At 50.4% G+C, this 20096-nt stretch overlaps 1 protein-coding gene across 3 annotated transcripts in view; it reads left to right on the top strand.

The window, feature by feature from the left end:
• Positions 1-4539, top strand: part of ADA2 (adenosine deaminase 2) — a 42981-nt gene extending 38442 nt beyond the window's left edge. For all 3 annotated transcript variants that reach the window (XM_024352573.3, XM_024352572.3, XM_009437713.5), the window contains 3 exons: positions 1079-1236; positions 1811-2013; positions 2257-4539. In XM_024352573.3, the coding sequence (XP_024208341.1) occupies positions 1079-1236; positions 1811-2013; positions 2257-2350 (455 nt within the window). In that variant the 3' untranslated portion in view covers positions 2351-4539. The remainder of the gene's footprint in view (positions 1-1078; positions 1237-1810; positions 2014-2256) is intronic.
• The last annotated feature ends 15557 nt before the right edge of the window (positions 4540-20096 follow it).

The raw sequence follows: 20096 nt of genomic DNA, 5'->3' as shown, positions 1-20096 counted from the left end.
CTATTAAATATATAAATTAAAGTGAGCACATACAGGTAGTTATACTGATGTTGTCAATAAGAGAACCTGTAACACATTGTTGTAAAGATCATAAGCATAAGAGTCCCAGAGCCCGGTGCGGTGGCTCATGCCTATAATCACAGCACTTTGGGAGGCCTAGGCGGGTGGATCCCCTGAGGTCAGGAGTTTGAGACCGGCCTGGCTGACATGGTGAAACCCCGTCTCTACTAAAAATACAAAAAATAGCCGGGCATGGTGGTGGGCACCTGTAATCCCAGCTACTCAGGAGGCTGAGGCAGGAGAATCCGCTTGAACCCGGGAGGCGGAGGTTGCAGTGAGCCAAGATTACGCCACTGCATTCCAGCCTGGGCGACAGAGCAAGACTCCGTCTCAAAAAAAAAAAAAAAAGAGTGCCACAAAAGAGGAAGAAGGAAAGCGGACTGTGGGGTCAGAGAGACCAAGGTTTAAAACTCAGTTTTGCAGGCCAGGTGCGGCGGCTCAAGCCTGTAATCCCAGCACTTTGGGAGGCTGAGGCAGGCGGATCACGAGGTCAAGAAATCAAGACCATCCTGGCCAACATGGTGAAACCCTGTCTCTATTAAAAATACAAAAAATTATCTGGGCGTGGTGGCGTGTGCCCGTAGTCCCAGCTACTCAGGAGGCTGAGGCAGGAAAATTGTTTGAACCTGGGAGGTGGAGGTTGCAGTGAGCTGAGATCGTGCCACTGTACTCCAGCCTGGCGACAGAGCAAGACTGTGTCTCAAAAAACAACAACAACAACAACAAAAAACTCGGTTTTGCTACTTACTGTGTGAACATCCTTGGTCAATTTATAGAAGCTATTAAGTTTCAACTTTCTCATTAGAATGATAAATTAATAAATTAGATGATTAATTTAATAAAGCCATATCATACCTCTCTTTAGCATTGTTAAAAGGAAACTGTGTGTGTGTGTATTTGTGTTAATGTTAATTTCTCTTCATTTTTGTGCTTGGGGGGCTGTTTATTTGAGGATGGTCGGGGGGCGGGTGGGTCAGACCCATCCATCCCCCATGGAAGACCATTCCCGTGTGTTCAGACTGGCAGGGTACTTCCATAGACAGGAACATTCTGGATGCTCTAATGCTGAACACTTCCAGAATCGGCCATGGATTTGCTTTGAGCAAACACCCCGCAGTCAGGACTTACTCCTGGAAAAAGGACATCCCCATAGAAGTCTGTCCCATCTCTAACCAGGTATGTGTGACCCATGCGGCTAATCCCATATGATCTCCCCTAACCACAACCTCTGCTCTCTTAAACTTTTTGCTGTATAACTTATCTCTCCTTAACTCTCTTGTTACCTACATCCCTCCACTCTCCTACCCCTGTTAGTAAAGTTATTCAGGAGGGGCCTTTTGCCTAAGCCACCAATGAGGCAGCAGTGAGGGTCCCCAGTGGGGTGGAATTTTGGGCAAGACTGTAGACAAAGCAAAAGGACACGGGGGGAGGCCAGTGAAGTGGGACGGGCCATGGGATGCTGCTCCCCATGGTTTCTTGGGGTCCTTTGTGTCTGTGTTCAGTTAGCGCTTCTCTGAGCAGGAACAGAAGTGACCAGATGTTTGCAGTGCTGATGAAACATGAGGAGGAGCATGAGGACTGGCTCTGTTCCTTATGTCTCCTTGTGACTCTGCCCAGAAGTCATCCCCATACTGGGGAGATAGTGATGGGAAGATGAAGGGAGCTGATGGGGCTCAAGGTCTCACCTCACTTGTGACTATTCTTTTTAGGGATCACAGTTCATCCTTCTCCCTTCCCTCCTATTGGGCAGGTGCTGAAACTGGTGTCTGACTTGAGGAACCACCCTGTAGCCACTCTGATGGCCACTGGGCACCCCATGGTGATCAGCTCTGATGACCCAGCTATGTTTGGTGCCAAAGGCTTGTCCTACGATTTCTATGAGGTCTTCATGGGCATTGGGGGGATGAAGGCTGACCTGAGGACCCTCAAACAGCTGGCTATGAACTCTATCAAGTGAGTGTCCCGTGTCCTCCCAGGTCCCCCACCTCCTTCCAGCCCGCAGCTTGTGTTTGCCTCTCTGGAGGCTTGAGGCAGATGCCTCGATGGTTCCTGTGGGTTCCTTCTCATCATGGCTGTTTAGTCCTTGCCGCTGGCCTGGGGAGAGTGCTCTGCAAGGCTCTAATGTCCTCTCAGGCTCCCTGCCCCGTTCCCCAACCCCTGCCCTGAGGCTGACCTGGGCTCCTCCTCTTCCTGCAGGTACAGTACCCTGTTGGAGAGTGAGAAAAATACTTTCATGGAAATCTGGAAGAAGAGATGGGATAAGTTCATAGCAGATGTGGCTACAAAGTGAGGAGAAGCTAGCCAGCCCTCTACAAGCTGTCTTCTTGCACACGGTGTCACTTCCCCTCACTCGTTCTTGAATCAGCTCCATGTGCCCATGAAATCAATGGCCTCTGTATGGAGCGACCCTGTAAGAAGCACTTGGCTGGCTGAGCAAATTCATCCTCTGGAAATATTCTCTCTCAGCCACAGTGACATTGACCCTCTTGGTTTTCTCCTCTCTCTGGCCATTTCTTCCAGTTTCCCTATTTCAGAGTCTTCTCCTGTCTCTGATCTCTGTGCTGTTTCCTCAGGACTCAGTCCTGGGCTCTCTTCTATTCTGGTCTCTTTATTTTTTTATTTTTGTATTTTTTCGAGATGGAGTTTTGCTCTTGTTGCCCAGGCTGGAGTACAATGGTGCGATCTCAGCTCAGTGCAACCTCCGCCACCCGGGTTCAGGCAATTCTCTTGCATCAGCCTCCCGAGTAGTTGGAATTATAGGCATGTGCCACCACACCCAGCTGATTTTTGCATTTTTAGTAGAGACAGGTTTTCACCATGTTGGCGAGGCTGGTATCCAACTCTTGACCTCAGGTGATCCACTCACCCCTTGGCTCCCAAAGTGCTGGAATTACAGGCGTTAGCCACCATGCCTGGCCTATTCTGGTCTCTTTAACTCTCCTTTATTTCTCTTCTCTCTCTGTACACTTTTCCTGGGTGGTCTCATCCATTCCTTTGCTTTTTCATACCATTTATTTGTTAATGATTCCCACATTTATTTATGCACTTGGAGAGCTCACAGGAATCTCAGAAACTGATGAGGTACAATTCTGAACCTTCAGTCTCTTCCCTTTAAACCTTTCTTTTTCTCTACTTTAATTTTTCTAAAGAGTGTCTTGCTATGTTGCCCAGGCTGGTCTCCAACTCCTGGCCTCAAGTGATCCTCCTGCCGCAGTCTCCCGAAGTGCTGGGATTACTGACATGAGCCACCACACTCAGCCCTTTAAACCTTTCCCTGGCCTTTCCCATAGCTGGTGAAGGACACCTACATCCATTCCACCCAGTTGCTCAAAGCAGAAATTTTCAGTGCAAGTCTTGATGCTGCGCCGTCCCCCACTCCCTACATCAGAACGCATCCCTCATCTGGACTCCAGCGGTGGCTTCTTGATGCTGCGCGGTCCCCCACTCCCTACATCAGAATGCATCCCGCATCCAGACTCCAGCGGTGGCGCTCTACCTGCACGCTGTTGTCAAGTCCAAGCTACCATACTCCTGCCTGAGCTATGAAAACAGCCTCCTCACTGATCTCCCCTTTCTTCCCTTTGCCTCCTCCAGCTCATTTTTCACAGTGTAGAATGACATTTTGTTTGTTTGTTTTGTTTTGTTTTGTTTGAGATGGAGTCTCGCTCTGTTGCCCAGGGTGGAGTGCAGCGGTGCGATCTCAGCTCACTGCAACCTCCACCTCCCGGGTTCAAGCGGATTCTCGTGCCTCAGCCTCCTGAGTAGCTGGGATTACAGGCATGCACCACCATGCCCGGATAATTTTTGTATTTTTAGTAGAGATGGGGTTTCACTATGTTGGCCAGGCTGGTCTCGAACACCTGACCTCGTGGTCCACCCGCCTCGGCCTCCCAAAGCACTGGGATTACAGGCGTGAGCCACCCGGCCTGGCCTAGAATGACTTTTAAAAGATCAAATTAAATCAGGTCACTCCTTTGCTTACAACACAGTGCGTTTAGAGGTACACCCCATGTCTCCACAGGGCATACAGCATCTGATTTAATCTGGATCCATTCCGGTGCCTTCCTCTCCCAGTCACCTAGAGGGCCCCAACCCCGGCGGCCCTTTCTTCCTCAAATGTCCTCGGCTCTATACCGTGCCTGGCTCTTTTCTCTTTCTCTCTGCCTGGAACATTCCTTCTTTCCCCTTTTGTCTTGCCCACTCCTGTTTACCCTTCAAGTTTCAAGTTCATGTCACTGTCTCAGAGAGGTTTTCCTGTGCTCGCCCTGTTTCTCTCAGGGAGCCTTGCTCTTTTCCATCATGCCTCTAATCACAGTTTATAATCGGATATTTATTTCTGTGTCTACAGTCTTGCCCTGCCAGACTGTAAGCCCCATGTGGGCAGGCGCTCATGATTGTTTCTGATTGTTCCACGCATGCTGCTAACCCAGAGCCTGGGCCCAAAGCTAGTTAGTACTCAATAAACAATGCATTGAATGAGTGGCTGTCACTGTGTCTGTTCAGCCAGAGGGGAGTAGAGCCAAGGCAGAGGGGAGTAGAGCAGAGCCGCCCCAAATAAAAGACCTCATGTGATCAGAGTCCAGCTCCTCACCTGGCCTTGGAAGAAGGATGCAAGAAGCCACCTCTGTCCTCACCCAACTCAAGGATGGCAGGGAATCAAAGAATTCCTCAAAAGCCCCAGGCGAATGTCCTCTCATCCATCTTCCATGACCTGTACCTGAGCTCTCAGACAGCAGCAAGCCCTCTCTCCATTCCTAGTTTATCACCATTTGGTTCCTGGAACTGGGAAAAAACAGCAACCATAAGCTGTACCTGGATGGAAGAAGACAACCTCTAGGGTCCTGTCTAACTCTGCAGGTGATTCAGTGCCTTACCCAATCCCTGAAGATCTTTTAGGACCCAACTCCGCAGGGGACCTCCAACACAGGCAGACGCAAACAGCCTCTGGCCTGGACTTGCTGTGATCTCTGATTTGGCAAAATGAACCAGCAATAGTCTTGCCTTTGTGCTTTGTGTCCAGTTCTTCCTTCTTTTTTTTTTTTTTTTTTGAGACAGAGTGTCACTCTGTTGCCCAGGCTGGAGGGCAGTGGCGCGACCTCGGCTAACTGCAACCTCTGCCTCCCGGGTTCAAGCGATTCTTCTGCCTCAGCCTCTCGAGTAGCTGGGTTTACAGGCACCTGCCATCACGCCTGGCTAATTTTTGTATTTTTAGTAGAGACGGGGTTTCACTGTGTTGGCTAGGCTGGTCTTGAACTCCTGACCTCATGATCTGCCCGCCTCGGCCTCCCAAAGTGCTGGGATTACAGGTGTGAGCCACCACACCCGGCCTTTTTTTTTTTTTTTTTTTTTTTTTGGAGACAGTGTCTCACTATGTTGCCCAGGCTGATCAGCTGATCTCAAACTATGGCCTCAAGTTATCCTCCTGCCTCAGCCTCCTGGATACCTGGGATTACAGGCACTAGCCACCACATCCAGTCTTTAAGCTTTTAAATTCAACTTACAAAGCTTGCTAGTTCTTCCTTCTTGACTTTATTCCTCATTGCATAGGCCTAGTCCTATTGAACTAAATGTCCATGGAGCATTTATCTGATCATTTTGAAATAATTTCAAAAAGTTGCAAGAATAGTACAAAAAACTCTTACCAGGCCAGGCACAGGGGGTCACGCCTGTCATCCCAGCACTTTGAGAGGCCGAGGCGAGTGGATTGCTTGAGCCCAGGAGTTCGAGACCAGCTTGGGCAACATGGCCAGACCTCATCTCTACTAAAAATACAAAAATTAGCTGGGCATGGTGGGGCGTGCCTGTGGTCCTAGCTACTCAGAAGGCTGAGGTGGGAGGATTGCTTGAGCCCAGGAAGAGGAGGTTGTAGTGAACTGAGATCACACCACTCCACTCCAGCCTGGCCAATAAAGCGAGACCCTGTCTCAAAAAAACAAAACAAACACAACAACAACAACAACAACACAAACCTCTAACATTCTCTTTGCCCAGGTTCCCCCAGTTATTAACATTTTACAACATTTGATTCCATATATCATTCTTTCTCTGTCTCTAATTGCTCTCTATATATATCCTATTTTTTTCTAACCACTCGAGACTAAGTTGCAGATATTATGCCTTTTATTCCTAGATTCTCCAGTGCACATTTCCTAAAGACAGTGACATTCTCCTATGGAGCCACAGTACATCCAATCAAATCAGAAAAGTGTTAACATTGAAAAGACGCTAGTATCTGGCTCTGGCCCTGCTGAGCTTTGTTTTGTTTTGTTCTTGGTCCAGAACCCAATCCAGGATCACAAGTTACATTTAGCTGTCAACTCTCTAGTCTCTTTCAGTCTGAAACAGCTTCTTAGTCTTCCTTTGTGTTTTGGAACCTCATTTTTGAAGAGTACAGGCCAGTTACTTCATAGACTATCCCTCATTTCAGGTTCATCTAATGTTTCCCTAGGAAGAGGCTCAGGGGATACATTTTTGAGAGGAGCACCTTGGCAGCCAGGCTTTGTCCTTCTCAGTGTACACACCAGGGGCACATGAATGGGGCCAAGTGTTATACTTCCAGCTTGTTGTTAAACCTTTAGGAGTCTGGAATTGGTCTTGATGGGAATTTTTTTTTTTTTTTTTTTTTTTTTTTTTTTTTTTTGAGAAAGGGGTCTCACTCCATTGCCTAGGCTAGAGTGCAGTGGCAGGATCGCTGCTCATTGTAGCCACTACCTGCTGGGCTCAAGCAATCCTCCTGCTCAGCATCCAAAGTAGTTGGGACTACAGGCGTGCACCGCCACCTCGGCTAAGTTTTCTTTATCTTTTTACTTTTTGTAGAGATGGGATCATGCTATACTGTCTAGCCTGTCTCAAACTCCTGGCCTCAATCCATCCTCCCGCCTCTGCTTCCCAAAGTGCTGGGATTACAGGCATGAGCCACGACATCAGGCTTGTGGGAGTTTTTGTGCCACAAAAATCAGCAAATGTTACAAATCCATGTCCCCACCAGCCAGCTGTTACACATTTGCCAGCATACTGATGCATACAATGTTAATTTGTCTCAATATGATACTGACTTTGATCGCTTAAGTTGATTTCTGCCAGAATTTGCCATTGCGAAGTTACCATTTTTCCCTTAGTAATTAACACATTTGGAGAGGAGACACTTTATGTAAAAGTCTTCACTCCTCCTTAAAACTTTACCCATTAGTGCTTGCATCCACTGAGGACTTTTGTCTAAATCTGCTATTACTATCATGGTTACTGTTCCGTTTATTGCTGTGTAGCAAATTATCCCAAAACGTAGTGGTTTGAAACAAAAATAAAAATTTATGGGGCCAGGCGTGGTGGCTCACATCTTTAATCCCAGCACTTTGGGAGGCCGAGGCGGGCGGATCACCTGAGGTCAGAAGTTTGAGACCAGCCTGACCAACATGGGGAAACCCCGTCTCTACTAAAAATACAAGATTAGCCAGGCATGGTGGCGCACGCCTGTAATCCTAGCTACTTGGGAGGCTTGAGCCCGGGAGGCGGAGGTTGCAGTGAGCCGAGATGGTGCCATTGCACTCCAGCCTGGACAACAAGAGTGAAACTCCATCTCAAAACCAAACCCAAAACAAACAAACAAACAAATTTATGATCTCTCCCAGTGTCTGTGGGTCAGGGGTTTGGGCAGAGCCCAGCTGGACAGTTCTGCTCTGGGTCTCTCGTGAGGTCCTTGTCACAGTGGAGGCAGAGCTGGAGCTGATGGGCCGCCAGGGGTCACCTCTCTGCACAGCCCCAGGGCTCAGCTGGTGCTCTCCTATGGCTAGTTTGGGCTTCTTCCCATTGGCCTCAACTTCTGGGGTAAGTATTCCACGGAATAAATGGAAGATTCTGGAAGTCACATGGCATTATTTCTGCCATACTTCGTTGGTCCCAACAGTAACAAAAAACACCTCCTGGTTTTAAGCGGAGGAGACAGAGATCCCAACTTTTGATAGAAGATTGTCAAAGTCACATTATAAAAAAGAATATATAGGATAAGAGAAGTCGTTGGAAAATATTTTGGAAAATACAACCATCAAATGGTGATTTTTTTTTCCTTCCTTCCTTCTTTTTTTTTTTTTTTCTTTTTCTGGGTCTCGCTCTGTCACCCAGGCTAGAGTGCAGTGGTATGATCACGACTCACTGCAGCTTTGACCTGTTGGGCTCAAGTAATCCTCCAGCCTCAGCGTCTCAAGTAGCTGGGACTACAGGTATGCATCACCGCAACCAGCTAATTAAAACTTTTTTTTGATACAAACAAAGTCTCACTATGTTGCCCAATATGGCTCAAACACCTGGGCTCAAGCAATCCTCTCACCTCAGCCTCCCAAAGCATTGGGATTATAGGCGTGATCCACTGTGCCTGGCCAAAATGGTGATTTTCTAATTCTACCATTTCTTCCATATTAGTTGCCATTTTGCTGCAAGGAAGAACAATTCCTTCCCTCCCAGCTTCCTTTTTTCCTTTTTTTTTTTTTTTTTTGAGACAGAGTTTTGCTCTTGATGCCCAAGCTAGAGTGCAATGGTGCAGTCTCGGCTCACTGCAACCTCCACCTCCCAGGTTCAAGTGATTCTCCTGCGTCAGCCTCCCAAGTAGCTGAGACTTCAGGCGCCTACCACCACGCCTAGCTAATTTTTGTATTTTTGGTAGAGACAGGGTTTCACCATGTTGGCCAGCTGGTCTCGAACTCCTGACCTCAGGCGATCCGCACGCCTCGGCCTCCCAAAGTGCTGGGATTATAGGTGTGAGCCACTGTGCCCGGCCCCTTTTTTCCTTCTAGCAGTATGACTCAGGGATTCAGGTTGTATTCAATGAGCTATAATCCATTACTAGCACTATTTATTGTGATGCTTACACTATTCCAGATCTGGCCATGGGAGCCCTGTTAAGCTGGCTGCTGATAAAGTTCTATAATTGAGAACTTTCTTACTTTTTCCTTTTTTTTTTTTTGTGACAGGGTCTTGCTCCATCCCCCAGGCTGGAGTACAGTGGCACCATCACAGCTTATTGCAGCCTTGACCCCACAGGCTCAAGAGATCCTCCTACCTCACCCTCCCTAGTAGTTGGGACTACAAGCACGTACCACCACGTCTGGCTAATTTTTGTATTTTTTGTAGAGATGGGGTTTTGCCATGTTGCCCAGGCTGGTCTCAAACTCCTGAGCTCAAGCAATCTGCCCACCTCAGCCTCCCAAAGTGCTGGGATTATAGGTGTGAACCACTGCATCTGGCCATTCTTCCTTATGCAATAAAATGTTCTACATTCATTTTGTACTTTCCCTGTGTCATGCCTGAGCTCAGCCATTTCTCCAGGGAGCTCTGTTCCTTTCAGTAGAGAATAATATTTAGTAGTCCTGATCTAGGCACTAGATGTGCTCATTGTTACTGGAGTGTGTGTGTGTGTAGACACAGAAATACAATTTATGCATATTAAAATGGGAATATTATGGCCAGGCATGGTAGCTCATCCCTGCAATCCTAGCACTTTGAGAGGCTGAGGCGGGTGGATCACTTGAGGTCAAGAGTTCGAAACCAGCCTGGCCAACATGGTGAAACCCCGTCCCTACTAAAAATAAAAAAAATTAGCCAGACATGGTGGCGGGCACCTGTAATCCCAGCTACTCAAGAGGCTGAGGCAGGAGAATCGCTTAAACACAGGAGGCGGAGGTTGCAGTGAGCCAAGATCATGCCACTGCACTCCAGCCTGGGCGAGACTCCGTCTCAAAAACAAACAAACAAGCATCCAAAACAAAACAAATAAAAAAAATGGGCAGGAAGAGGGAAAGAGCTGAAAAAAGGAGAGAAAACGATGGAATTGTTAGACTGGAAGTGACCACTGGAATGGAGGGCTCGGCCACCTTAGCAGCGCTCCCGAAGCTGCCATTTCAGAGGAAATGTGTGTTAGTCAGATTTTATTCTTTTTTCCTTAAGAAGACCCTTCAAATATGTATAAACCTCAGGACTGCCCCAAAATCTGGATCTGCGCCTGCTCTAGATCAGCTCTTCATTTGGAAGGAGGAAAGCGAGGTGGAGGTGTGTTCGTTTGAAAAGACTAGCTGAAAAGAGAAAACTTGCAGGAGCCTCAGCTTGCGAGGGACCTTGAAAGACTATGCAACCAGCCTCATCTTCAGGAAGAGCAGCCCGAGCCTTCCTCAGGAAGATGTCCCTGTTTCTTTTTCTTTTCTTTTTTTTTGAGACTGAGTCTCACTCTGTCGCCCAGGCTGGAGTGTAGTAGCACGATCTCGGCTCACTGCAACCTCCACCATCCCAGTTCAAGTGATTCTCCTGCCTCAGCCTCCCTAGTAGCTGGGATTACAGGCACGCGCCATCACACCTGGCTAATTTTTGTATTTTTAGTAAAGTCGGGGCTTCACCATGTTGGCCAGGCTGATCTCGACCTCCTGACCTCAAGTGATCTGGCTGCCTCGGCCTCCCAAAGTGCTGGGATTACAGCCGTGAGCCACCGCACCCGGCGCCTGTTCCATTCTTAAAGCTCACCAGAACGCGATTCTGTAAACTGCTTCAGCCACCCATTCCGGAATCCCAAATGACCCTTTCCCATGGTCAGGATTTCAATGACTGGTGCCATCCTCGGCTCTCACAGGAATTGATCCCTTGGGGAGGACTGTATGAAAATGCATCTGTAAGCTCAGATGAAGTCAGCATGCTAGGGTTGGAAATATTATTTTCACATACATAGTCTAGGTTACTTAATTTATTGTTTTGAGACAGGGTCTCACTGCCCAGCCTGGAGGGCAGTGCTGTGATCATAGCTCACTATAATCTTGAACTCCTGGGCTCAAGGGACCCTCCCGCCTCAGCCTGCCTCTCCAGTAGTTGGGACGACAGGCGCGCACCACCACGCCCGGCTGTTTAATAGAGATGGGGGTCTCCTTTTGTTGCCCAGGCTAGTATTGAACTCTTGGCCTCAAGTGATTCTCCTGCCTGTATCTCCCAAGGCACTGGGATTACAGGCCAGAGCCACCTTGCCAGGCCAGTATGTTACTTTAAATAGCAGTCATCCTAAAAATAGCTTATCCTCCTCTGTCCTTCCCTGCCTGGAAAGGGTGTAAAAATAACATTTGGGGGCTGTAAATGCTGCCTAGATCTCTGGAGCTAGGTAGGTGCAGAGGTGTGATTTGGGTTTGGCTGTGCTCCGAAAAAACCAGGGCCGAGCTGCTGGTTTTGAATTAGTCCAGGCTTTTTAGCCAATAGCCTCTTCCTCCGCCGGGAAGGGGTGGGACCCAGCCTTCCAAAACACCTTTGCTGAGGAATCGTGCAAAGACCTTGGATGAGGGCCCCAGCTCAGCCAGGCCTCCCTGAAGCGAAGCCAGCCCGGGGTGGGGACTGGTGGAGGGACTAGAGTTTCTTAGATTCACAGAATAGCAGAGCTGGGAGAGGCCTAAAGACCATCTTATCTACGCGTTTGTGTTTCTGATGACTGATTAAGGCCCAGAGAGGGTCAGTAACTCTTCCAGGTCGCACAGTGGGTGACAGTAGGTATGTGCTCGTCCTGGGACACAGAGCTGTTTTCTTCGCTTGTCTGGAGTGGGTTTCGGGGGTCGGCACTTGCCTCCCAGTGAGCTCCCGGCGCCTGCCAGTCCTGGCTGAGTGGGATCGGTCGGCCTCCACCCCTAATCTCCCCCGCTGCAGAGCCAAAGCACACCGGCCTCCAGGGGGCGCCGCCTCCGGGACGCGCCGACTCTCCCGAGCCCTGCTCTCTCTGGCCGGGGTCAGCCCCGGAAACAGCTTCAGTTTCCTGTCCCTTCCCTCCCTGGGAGCAAAGATGTAGGCGCCCAGACCCCGCCCGCGGGCTCCCTTCGTCCGGCGTCCCTAGCGGCCCGCCCGGTCCCGCCGCCCCGCGGCTTGCGGATGGCTGCGGCCCCCCGAGCCCCGGGTGGCTGCGGTGGCGGGGAAACGGCAGAACGCAGGCGGCGATTCGCTGGGGACGGCGGCCGGAGGGAGGCGATGGCCCCAGGCTCGGCGCACCTGTGGAACTGCGCGGGCGGCGCGGCGCTGCTGCCCCCTGCCGGCCGCGCCCGGTCCCACTCCCGTGTCCACCCCGGCCCGGGTGCCCTCGGAGTCCCTCGCGTCACTGTGGGCCCCGCCAAGCTACGGCTTCCCATGGCGGAGCAGGGTGGGGCCGCGGGACGGCACAGAGCTCCCCTGCCGCGAATACGCCGGTTTAGTTGCTTCCCATAGATCACACATGGTCTCGCCTGTCTGCAGGGTCCCCTCCCGGCCTCAAGCCCCTGCCAGGCAGCATGGGCCGCTGGTGACCTTGGGTCATCCTGGCCTCTATGCATTTAGAGTAGAGGCCGGGTGGTGGCGGCGCCTGTAGTCCCGCATTCTGGGAGGCCCAGGCGGGGCGCTAGAGCCCAGGAGTTCTAGACCAGCCTGGGGAAAACAGCGAGACTCTGTCTCTTCAAAACAAAACAAAAACAAACAAGCAAAAAAGGGTAGAGCCCATAGTACAGGATGAGAGAGTAGTGCCCTAATGAATTTTAAATTTTAATTACATTTAAAATTAAAATGTGAATCTATATACAATCACATTTCAAAAATTCAAAAAGTATGAAAAGGAACACATTCGAAAGGCTTGTATCCACCTCTGTTTTCCACTGTCCTCTTTCCCATCCCACCCATTCTCTCACCAGGCTTAGTTTCTTGTGTTTCTTTAGGCAAAATAAACAAAAGCAAATATATATATTTTTTCCTGCTCTGATATAAAAGGCAGCACAGTATCCACACTGTTCTGAACTCTTTTTTTTTTTTTTTGAGACAGGGTCTCACTCTGTTCCCCAGACTGGAGTGCAGTGGCACAATCTCAACTCACTGCAGCCTCCACCTCCTGGGTTCAGGCTATTCTCCTGCCTCATCTGGACCACAGGCGCACACCACCATGCCCGGCTAATTTTGTATTATTATTTTTTTCGAGATGGAGTCTTGCTCTGTCGCCCACAGCTGGAGTGCAATGGTGCGATCTCGGCTTACTGCAACCCCTGCCTCCCGGGTTCAAGCAATTATCCTGCCTCAGCCCCCCGAGTAGCTGGGATTACAGGTGTGCGCCACCACACCTGGCTAATATTTGTATTTTTAGTAGAGACGGGGTTTCACCATGTTGACTAGGCTGGTCTTGAACTCCTGACCTCATGATCTGCCCACCTCGGCCTCCCAAAGTGCTGGGATTACGGGCGTGAACCACCATGCCCTGCCTAATTTTTTTATTTTTATTTTTTATTTTTTTGAGATGAAGTCTTTGCTCTTGTCGCCCAGGCTGGAGTGCAATGGCACCATCTTGGCTCACTGCAACCTCTGCCTCCCAGGTTCAAGCAATTCTCCTGCCTCAGCCTCCCAAGTAGCTGGGATTACAAGTGTACACCACTACGCCCGGCTAATTTTTGTATTTTTAGTAGGCCAGGCTGGTCTCGAACTCCTGACCTCAGGTGATCCAGCCACCTCCCAAAGTGCTGGGATTATAGGCATGAGCCAACGTGCCCAGCGAATTTTTGTATTTTAGTAGAGACGGGGTCTCACCATGTTGTCCAGGCTGGTCTTGAACTCCTGACCTCAAGTGATCTGCCTGCCTCAGCCTCCCAAAGTGCCGGGATTACAGGCCTGAGCCACTGCGCCCCGCCTGGATCTCAAGTCTTGATAAGATTTAGGATTGATTCTTTCAGCAGGACTACTTAACAGGTGGTGTGCCTTCCAATTTGCATCCCAACCGTATTAGGGTTCTCCAGAGAGACAGAACCTATAGCATGCAGGTAGATAGATAGATAGATAGATAGATAGGAGACAGACAGATAGATGAGAAGGGATTTATTAGGTGAATTGGCTCCACGTGATTATGGAGGCCTGAGAAGTCCTACGACAGGCCGCCTGGAGACCTGGGGCTGCTGGGAGCATGGCTCAATTCAAATCTGAAAGCCTCTGAACCAGGGGAGCTGAAGGTGTGACTCAGTCTGAGACTGAAGGCCTGAGAACCTGGGGGGCTGCTGGTGCAAGTCCCAGCATCTGAAGGTCAAGACCCTTAGACTTCTGATGTCCAAGGGCAGGAGAAGAAGGCTGTCCCAGCTCCAGGAGAGAGACAGCAAATTTGCCCTTCCTCTGCCTTTTTGTCCTACCGAGGCTCCCAGCTGATTGGATGGTACCCTCCCATATTGACAGGGCGTCTTCCCCACTCAGCCTACCAACGCATACGCCAGTCTCCTCTGGAAGCAGCCTCACAAGACACTGCTTTACCAGCTATCTAGGTGTCCCTCAATCCAGTCAAGTTGACCCCAAAAAGTAACCATCAAATCCAATGAAGTGCAGCCAGTCAAAGGCTGGGACCCATCCATGGCTGGAGCCAAAGGGGCAGCAGCCAGTGGGGTCACTTGGAGTCAGGGCATGGGGAGACAGCATCAGGCAGTGGCTCCATCTGCTCAGCCCACCCGTAAGCCTGGGCTCTGGAGGGCAACTGACTCCCCCAGGAGCCTTCCCTCTGCCTATCCCTGGAGTCCCCTCCCCTCCTATGGGAGTCTGGGGGCCTTCAGGAGCTGATCCCCTTGCCTGCATGCCAGTCTCCCTAGGAAGGATCTTGCAGAATGAGCCCAGGTTCAGCTCAGAGACTCTCTGGTACCAGCTGCCCCTTCTCAGGGTCGGTGGCAGGAGAGTGTGAGGGCTGAGCTAAGTGCATCAGTGCCCCGTTTGCCCCTAGGATTCGGAAGAGGCCGTGGCAGGAGCTGTATTTGGAGGGTCCAGGCACTGCCCTGACTGGGAAGTGCAGTGCAGCCTAGGGATGGGCCAGGGAGCTCACAATGCCAAGAGGGCAGATAGCAGGGAGTCTATCTGCCCTCCTGGGGAACAGCCACCAGGTACCAAGCAGGGAGGCTAGCAGCCCAGCCCAGGGACTTGCGTGGACTTCGCATGCTTCCCACATGCTTAGAACTCTGTCAGGGGCCAGGCACGCTGGCTCCAGCCTGTAATCCCAGCAGTTTGGGAGGCCAAAGCGGGTGGATCACCTGAGGTTAGGAGTTCAAGACCAGCTTGGCCAACTTGGTGAAACCCCATCTCTACAAAAATTAGCCAGGCATGATGGTGGGAGACTGTAATCCCAGCTACTCCAGAGGCTGAGGGGGGAGAATCACTTGAACCCGGGAGGCGGAGGTTGCTCTGAGGCGAGATCGTGCCATTGCACTCCAGCCTGGGCAACAGAGTGAGACTCCGTCTCAAAAAAAAAACCAGAACAAAACAAAACAAAACACAAAACAAACAAAAAAAGAACTCTGTCAGACTGGGTGCAGTGGTTCATACTCTTGTAATCCCAGCACTTTGGGAAGCCAAGGCGGGTGGATTGCTTGTGCTCAGGAGTTTGAGACCAGCTTGGGCAACACGTTGAAACCCCATATCTGCCAAAAAATACAAAATTTAGCTGGGTGTGGTGGGGAGGCTGAGGTAGGAGGATTGCTTGAGCCCAGGAGGTCGGGGCTGCAGTGAGTCGAGACTGAGTGACTGCACTCCAGCCTGGGCAACAGAAGGAGACCCGGTCTCGAAAAAAAAAGAAAGAAAGAAAGAAAGAAAGAAAAAGAAAAGAAAAAGAACTCTGTCTACTGATGTTTCTGATGTTTCCTTCCTCCCTCCTCTTCATCTCTGTTGGGTTTTAAAATTTCCTTGATCAAGCTTCTCTTGCCCTTCCTTTTCTTTCTTTCTCTCTAGCTTCTCCCTTCTCCCATTCCCTCCTCTCCTCTCCTTTTTATTGCCCCTTTCCCACAAGAAACCAGCCTGTCTTCAACATGGATACAGTGGACTGGGCAGAAGGAGCCAGCCTGGTGCAACTGGCCCTGGGGGCAACTCAGAGCCTGAATCTCTAGGGCTCTCTCCTCTGCCTGCACTTGGAGCCATGACCCAGCCTGACCCTCCACAGGGACCGTGCCAAGGGCTCTGTCCCTTGCCAGCATTTCAGGCGCTTTGGGCCAGCTGGCCTCTTTTGGGCCAGAGTTCCCTGGAGCAAGTGACGATGGGCGGGGAGAGGACAGTACTGACACAGGAAGGGAACAGGGGGACATGGCAAAGGCAGAAGCTGGGCAGGACTGGGGATGGGAGCACCCCATCAGGAGCATTGGGCTGAGGAGCGGTGTCTGTTTGGCCAGGAAGCTCCCTGAGTTACTTTTTCTTTTTTTTTTTTTTCTGTTGAGACGGAATCTCACTCTGTTGCCCAGGCTGGAGTGCAGTGGCGCGACCTCGGCTCACTGCAAGCTCCACCTCCCGGGTTCACGCCATTCTCCTGCCTCAGCCTCCCGAGTAGTTGGGACTACAGGTGCCTGCCACCACGCCCGGCTAATTTTTTGTATTTTTAGTAGAGACGGGGTTTCACCATGTTAGCCAGGATGGTCTCGATCTCCTGACCTTGTGATCTGCCCGCCTCGGCCTCCCAAAGTGCTGGGATTACAGGCGTGAGCCACCGTGCCCGGCCTCCCTGAGTTACTTTCTTCTATACATGGGTCAGGATGTTGGAAGGTCACCCTTCCACCCCTGCCCCCCAGCTATGGCAAGGAGCGTTGAGGCCGAGGGTGAGGGTGGATGGGCTCAGTGACAGAGTGTTCAGCCTGGGAGGTGCCTAATCTTTTCTATAAATGTCACCTGCCTATGAATCAGGGCCACACATTCCACCTCAGACTGGGTCACCATCCCAGCTTACTGACCAGGATCCCAGCCCCAGTCCACTGCAGCCCTAGCACACATATCTCTGGCAAGCCTTGGAAGCACCTCATTCATCACCTCTTTTTCCCAATGCCTGGGCACAGCCATAAAGGGGCCTGAGAGTTTGGGAGTCAAAATCTTGTTACCCTCAGCCCAGAATTAACATGGCCATGTCCCGGACCTGACTTTTTCTAAGCAGGAGAGACAGGTGGGCTTGATAACATGAAAGAACTTGTTCCAAAATCTGTGCAGTGTGTAAGCTTGCCACTGGAGCCCTCGGGCCTGTCTCTGCCTGTCGCTTCGCCTTGTCATTCTCATAGTGCCCCTTGCCTTTGCCTTCTTTGCCACGTGCAGAGTTTATGTTCAGGATAGGACCAAGCGTCAGGTATTGATGCCACAGAGGGAATGAGCTCACCTTTTAGCATTCTCTGTTCTCCCTGTGGTTCTTGCCTTCAGAAGGGACCTGGGGAGTCAGGGAAGAACGGTCCCGAGATGGCATGGGCACCTGAACTCTCATTACAACAGAGGCGCCAGTTATTCTGCTCATCTGCGGGGGATGGGAAGGTGCAGTAGGGGTCTCTAGTATGGGGCTGGTGGGGAAAGAGGCTGTTGGAGTTTTAGGAATAAATCACTTTCGGAGGCCAAGGCGGGAGGATTGTTTAAGGCCAGGAGTTGAGACCAGCCTGGGCAACATAAGGAGACCCCATTTCCAAAAAATATTAGCTTGGCACAGTGGCATGTGCCTGTAGTCCCAGCTACTCAGGAAACTAATGTGGAAGGATTGCACCAGTGCACTCCAGCCTGGGCGACAGTGAGAACTTGTCTCTTAAAAAAAAAAAAAAAAAAAAAAAGAGGCCAGGTGCAGTGGCTCGTGCCTGTAATCCCAGCACTTTGGGAGGCCAAGGTGGGCGGATCACTTGAGGTCAGGTGTTCAAGACCAGCCTGGCCAACATGGTGAAACTGGAGCCCATGGTGAAAACTTGTCTCTACTAAAAATGCAAAAATTAGCCAGGTGTGGTGGCGCACGTCTGTAATCCTAGCTACTCTGGAGGCTGAGGCAGGAGAATCGCTTGAACCCAGGAGGTGGAGGTTGCAGTGAGTTGAGATCGTGCCACTGCACTCCAGCCTGGGTGACAGAGTCAGACTCCATGTCAAAAAAAAGGCAAGGTATGGTGGCTCATACCTGTAATCCCAGCACTTTGGGAGGCGGAGGCAGAAGAATTACTTGAGGCCAGGAGTTCTAGACCAGCCTGAGTGACATAGTGAGACCGTGTCTAGAAAAAAAAAATTCGCTGGGCATGGTGATGCATGCCTGTGATCCCAGCTACTTGGAGGCTGAGGTGGGAGGATTGCTTGAGGTCAAGGCTGCAGTGAACTTTGATCGCGCCACTGCACTCCATCCTGAGCGACAGAGACCCTGTCACACACGCACAAAAGGAACCCAGGCTTTCCTGCTTAAATCTAAATCATTGAAAAAGAGACAAGGGACCTATGAGAATAAAAATGTCAGCTTTATTACTGCTAAAAGCTTGTTGGAGAACACCACTTATTTGGGAGACAACACGGACTTGCTGATGCTGCCCTTGGTGTCCTTGGCACAGGTATAAAGCCCAGCCCTCCGTGCTGCAGGGACAGGCAGAACACAGACTTCTGGTGGACCAGCTGGCTCCTAAAGAGGAGAGGGGGCTAAATCATGTATGCTTGGTTCTTTCTTCCCAGCTTCTCTCAGGTAACTCACGTTTCCTCTTCCCCAGGTAGAGAGAGGCCAGGAGTATTATTAACAGAAGTCCCATTTTCAGGGAAACATGACTAGTAGGAAATATGTATCCCTTCCCTACAGAGAACTCCACCTTCTCAGAATTCTCCCTCAGCAAGACTGAGTGTATATGTGTGTGATGAGAGAGATGGAGAGAGATAGACAGACAGAGAGAGAGACAGAGAGAGAGAGAGAGAGAGAGAGAGAGAGACAGTGAGCAGTAAACCCTCCTGCAAGCCCTTCCTGACCCCAGCCAGGGGGACCTGCCCATCTCTCTGTGGCCTGTTGGCCATCCTCCACCCCTGTTCTTCCAGCCACAGCTTCCCTGCCATTCCTGTACTGGGAACCAACTTCTCTTTTCTTTCGTCTGCCTCCTACTGGTGTGAGGTAGGATATGCCAGTTTCCCTCCTTTTATCCTTTATTCCTTCTCATGTGGAAAAGCAACCATGACGTTTAGCCAGTCATAAGGCTATATTTTCTAGCCTTCTTTGCTGCTAGGCATGACCATGTGGTTAAGTTTTGGCCAATGAGGTGTAAGCAGAAGTGGTATAAGAGACTCCTTGGAAGTGCACCTGTAGGGAAATGGGATACCCCTTTTTGTCTCTTTCCTGGTGGCTGGAATGTGAACATAAGGGCTGGAGCCTGAGCAGCTATCTTAGACCATGAAGTGGCAGCTGTGCAGTGAAGGCTGTGAGGGAGCAAAATAGGAGCCTGGGTACCTAACAAGTTTGTGGAACCACAATACCAAGGCTGTGTTGTTCTCTCCCAACTACTTCGTTTATGTGAGAGAAACACATTTCTTTCTTATCTAAGCCACTGCTCTTTGGAGGTTTCTGTGTCTTACAGCCAAACCTAATCCTAACTAATAGAAAATGTGTGTGGGTGTTAGCAGGTTTACAGACGTCTAGATACAGACACATTTGTGCAAGTTTGTGGAGAAAGTAGGAGTATGAACAGTCATTCACCTGTTGCTTTTTTTTTTTTTTTTTTTTTCTGAGATGGAGTCTCACTCTGTCGCCTAGACTGGAGTGCAGTGGCACGGTCTTGGCTCACTGCAACCTCCACCTCGCGGATTCAAGCGATTCCCCAGCCTCGGACTACCGAGTAGCTGGGATTACAGATGCGTGCCACCATGCCCAGCTAATTTTTGGATTTTTAGTAGAGACGTGGTTTCACCTTGTTGGCCAGGCTGGTCTCGAACTCCTGACCTCAGGTGATCTGCCCGCCTCCACCTCCCAAAGTGCTGGGATTACAGGCCACCGTGCCTGGCCTCACCTGCCTATTAATGTAAACTGAGCACCCATCATGTGCAAGGCATCCTGCATGACAGGACTGTGAGGGAGACAGGTGAATCAGAGAGACACTGCCCTCAAGCAGCTTAGAGTCCAGGGCATCGAGCTTGTACACGTGTGAGGCCGGAACTTCCCACAGAGTATCTTCTGTTCTGCTACCTTTCCTGAAAAGAACTGGCTCACCTCGGATTCCTGCCAGGAATGGCTGCTGTTTTATGGGGTTTGGGCCACAACTGAGGATGACCGAAAGCAAGGCAGGCCTGGGAGAAAAATGTGGATCACTTGAGATGAGCAGGGC

This window comes from Pan troglodytes, chromosome 23 (genome assembly GCF_028858775.2).
Source record: "Pan troglodytes isolate AG18354 chromosome 23, NHGRI_mPanTro3-v2.0_pri, whole genome shotgun sequence".
Classification (NCBI taxonomy): domain Eukaryota; kingdom Metazoa; phylum Chordata; class Mammalia; order Primates; family Hominidae; genus Pan; species Pan troglodytes.
This window is presented reverse-complemented; position numbering and strand designations above follow the sequence as displayed.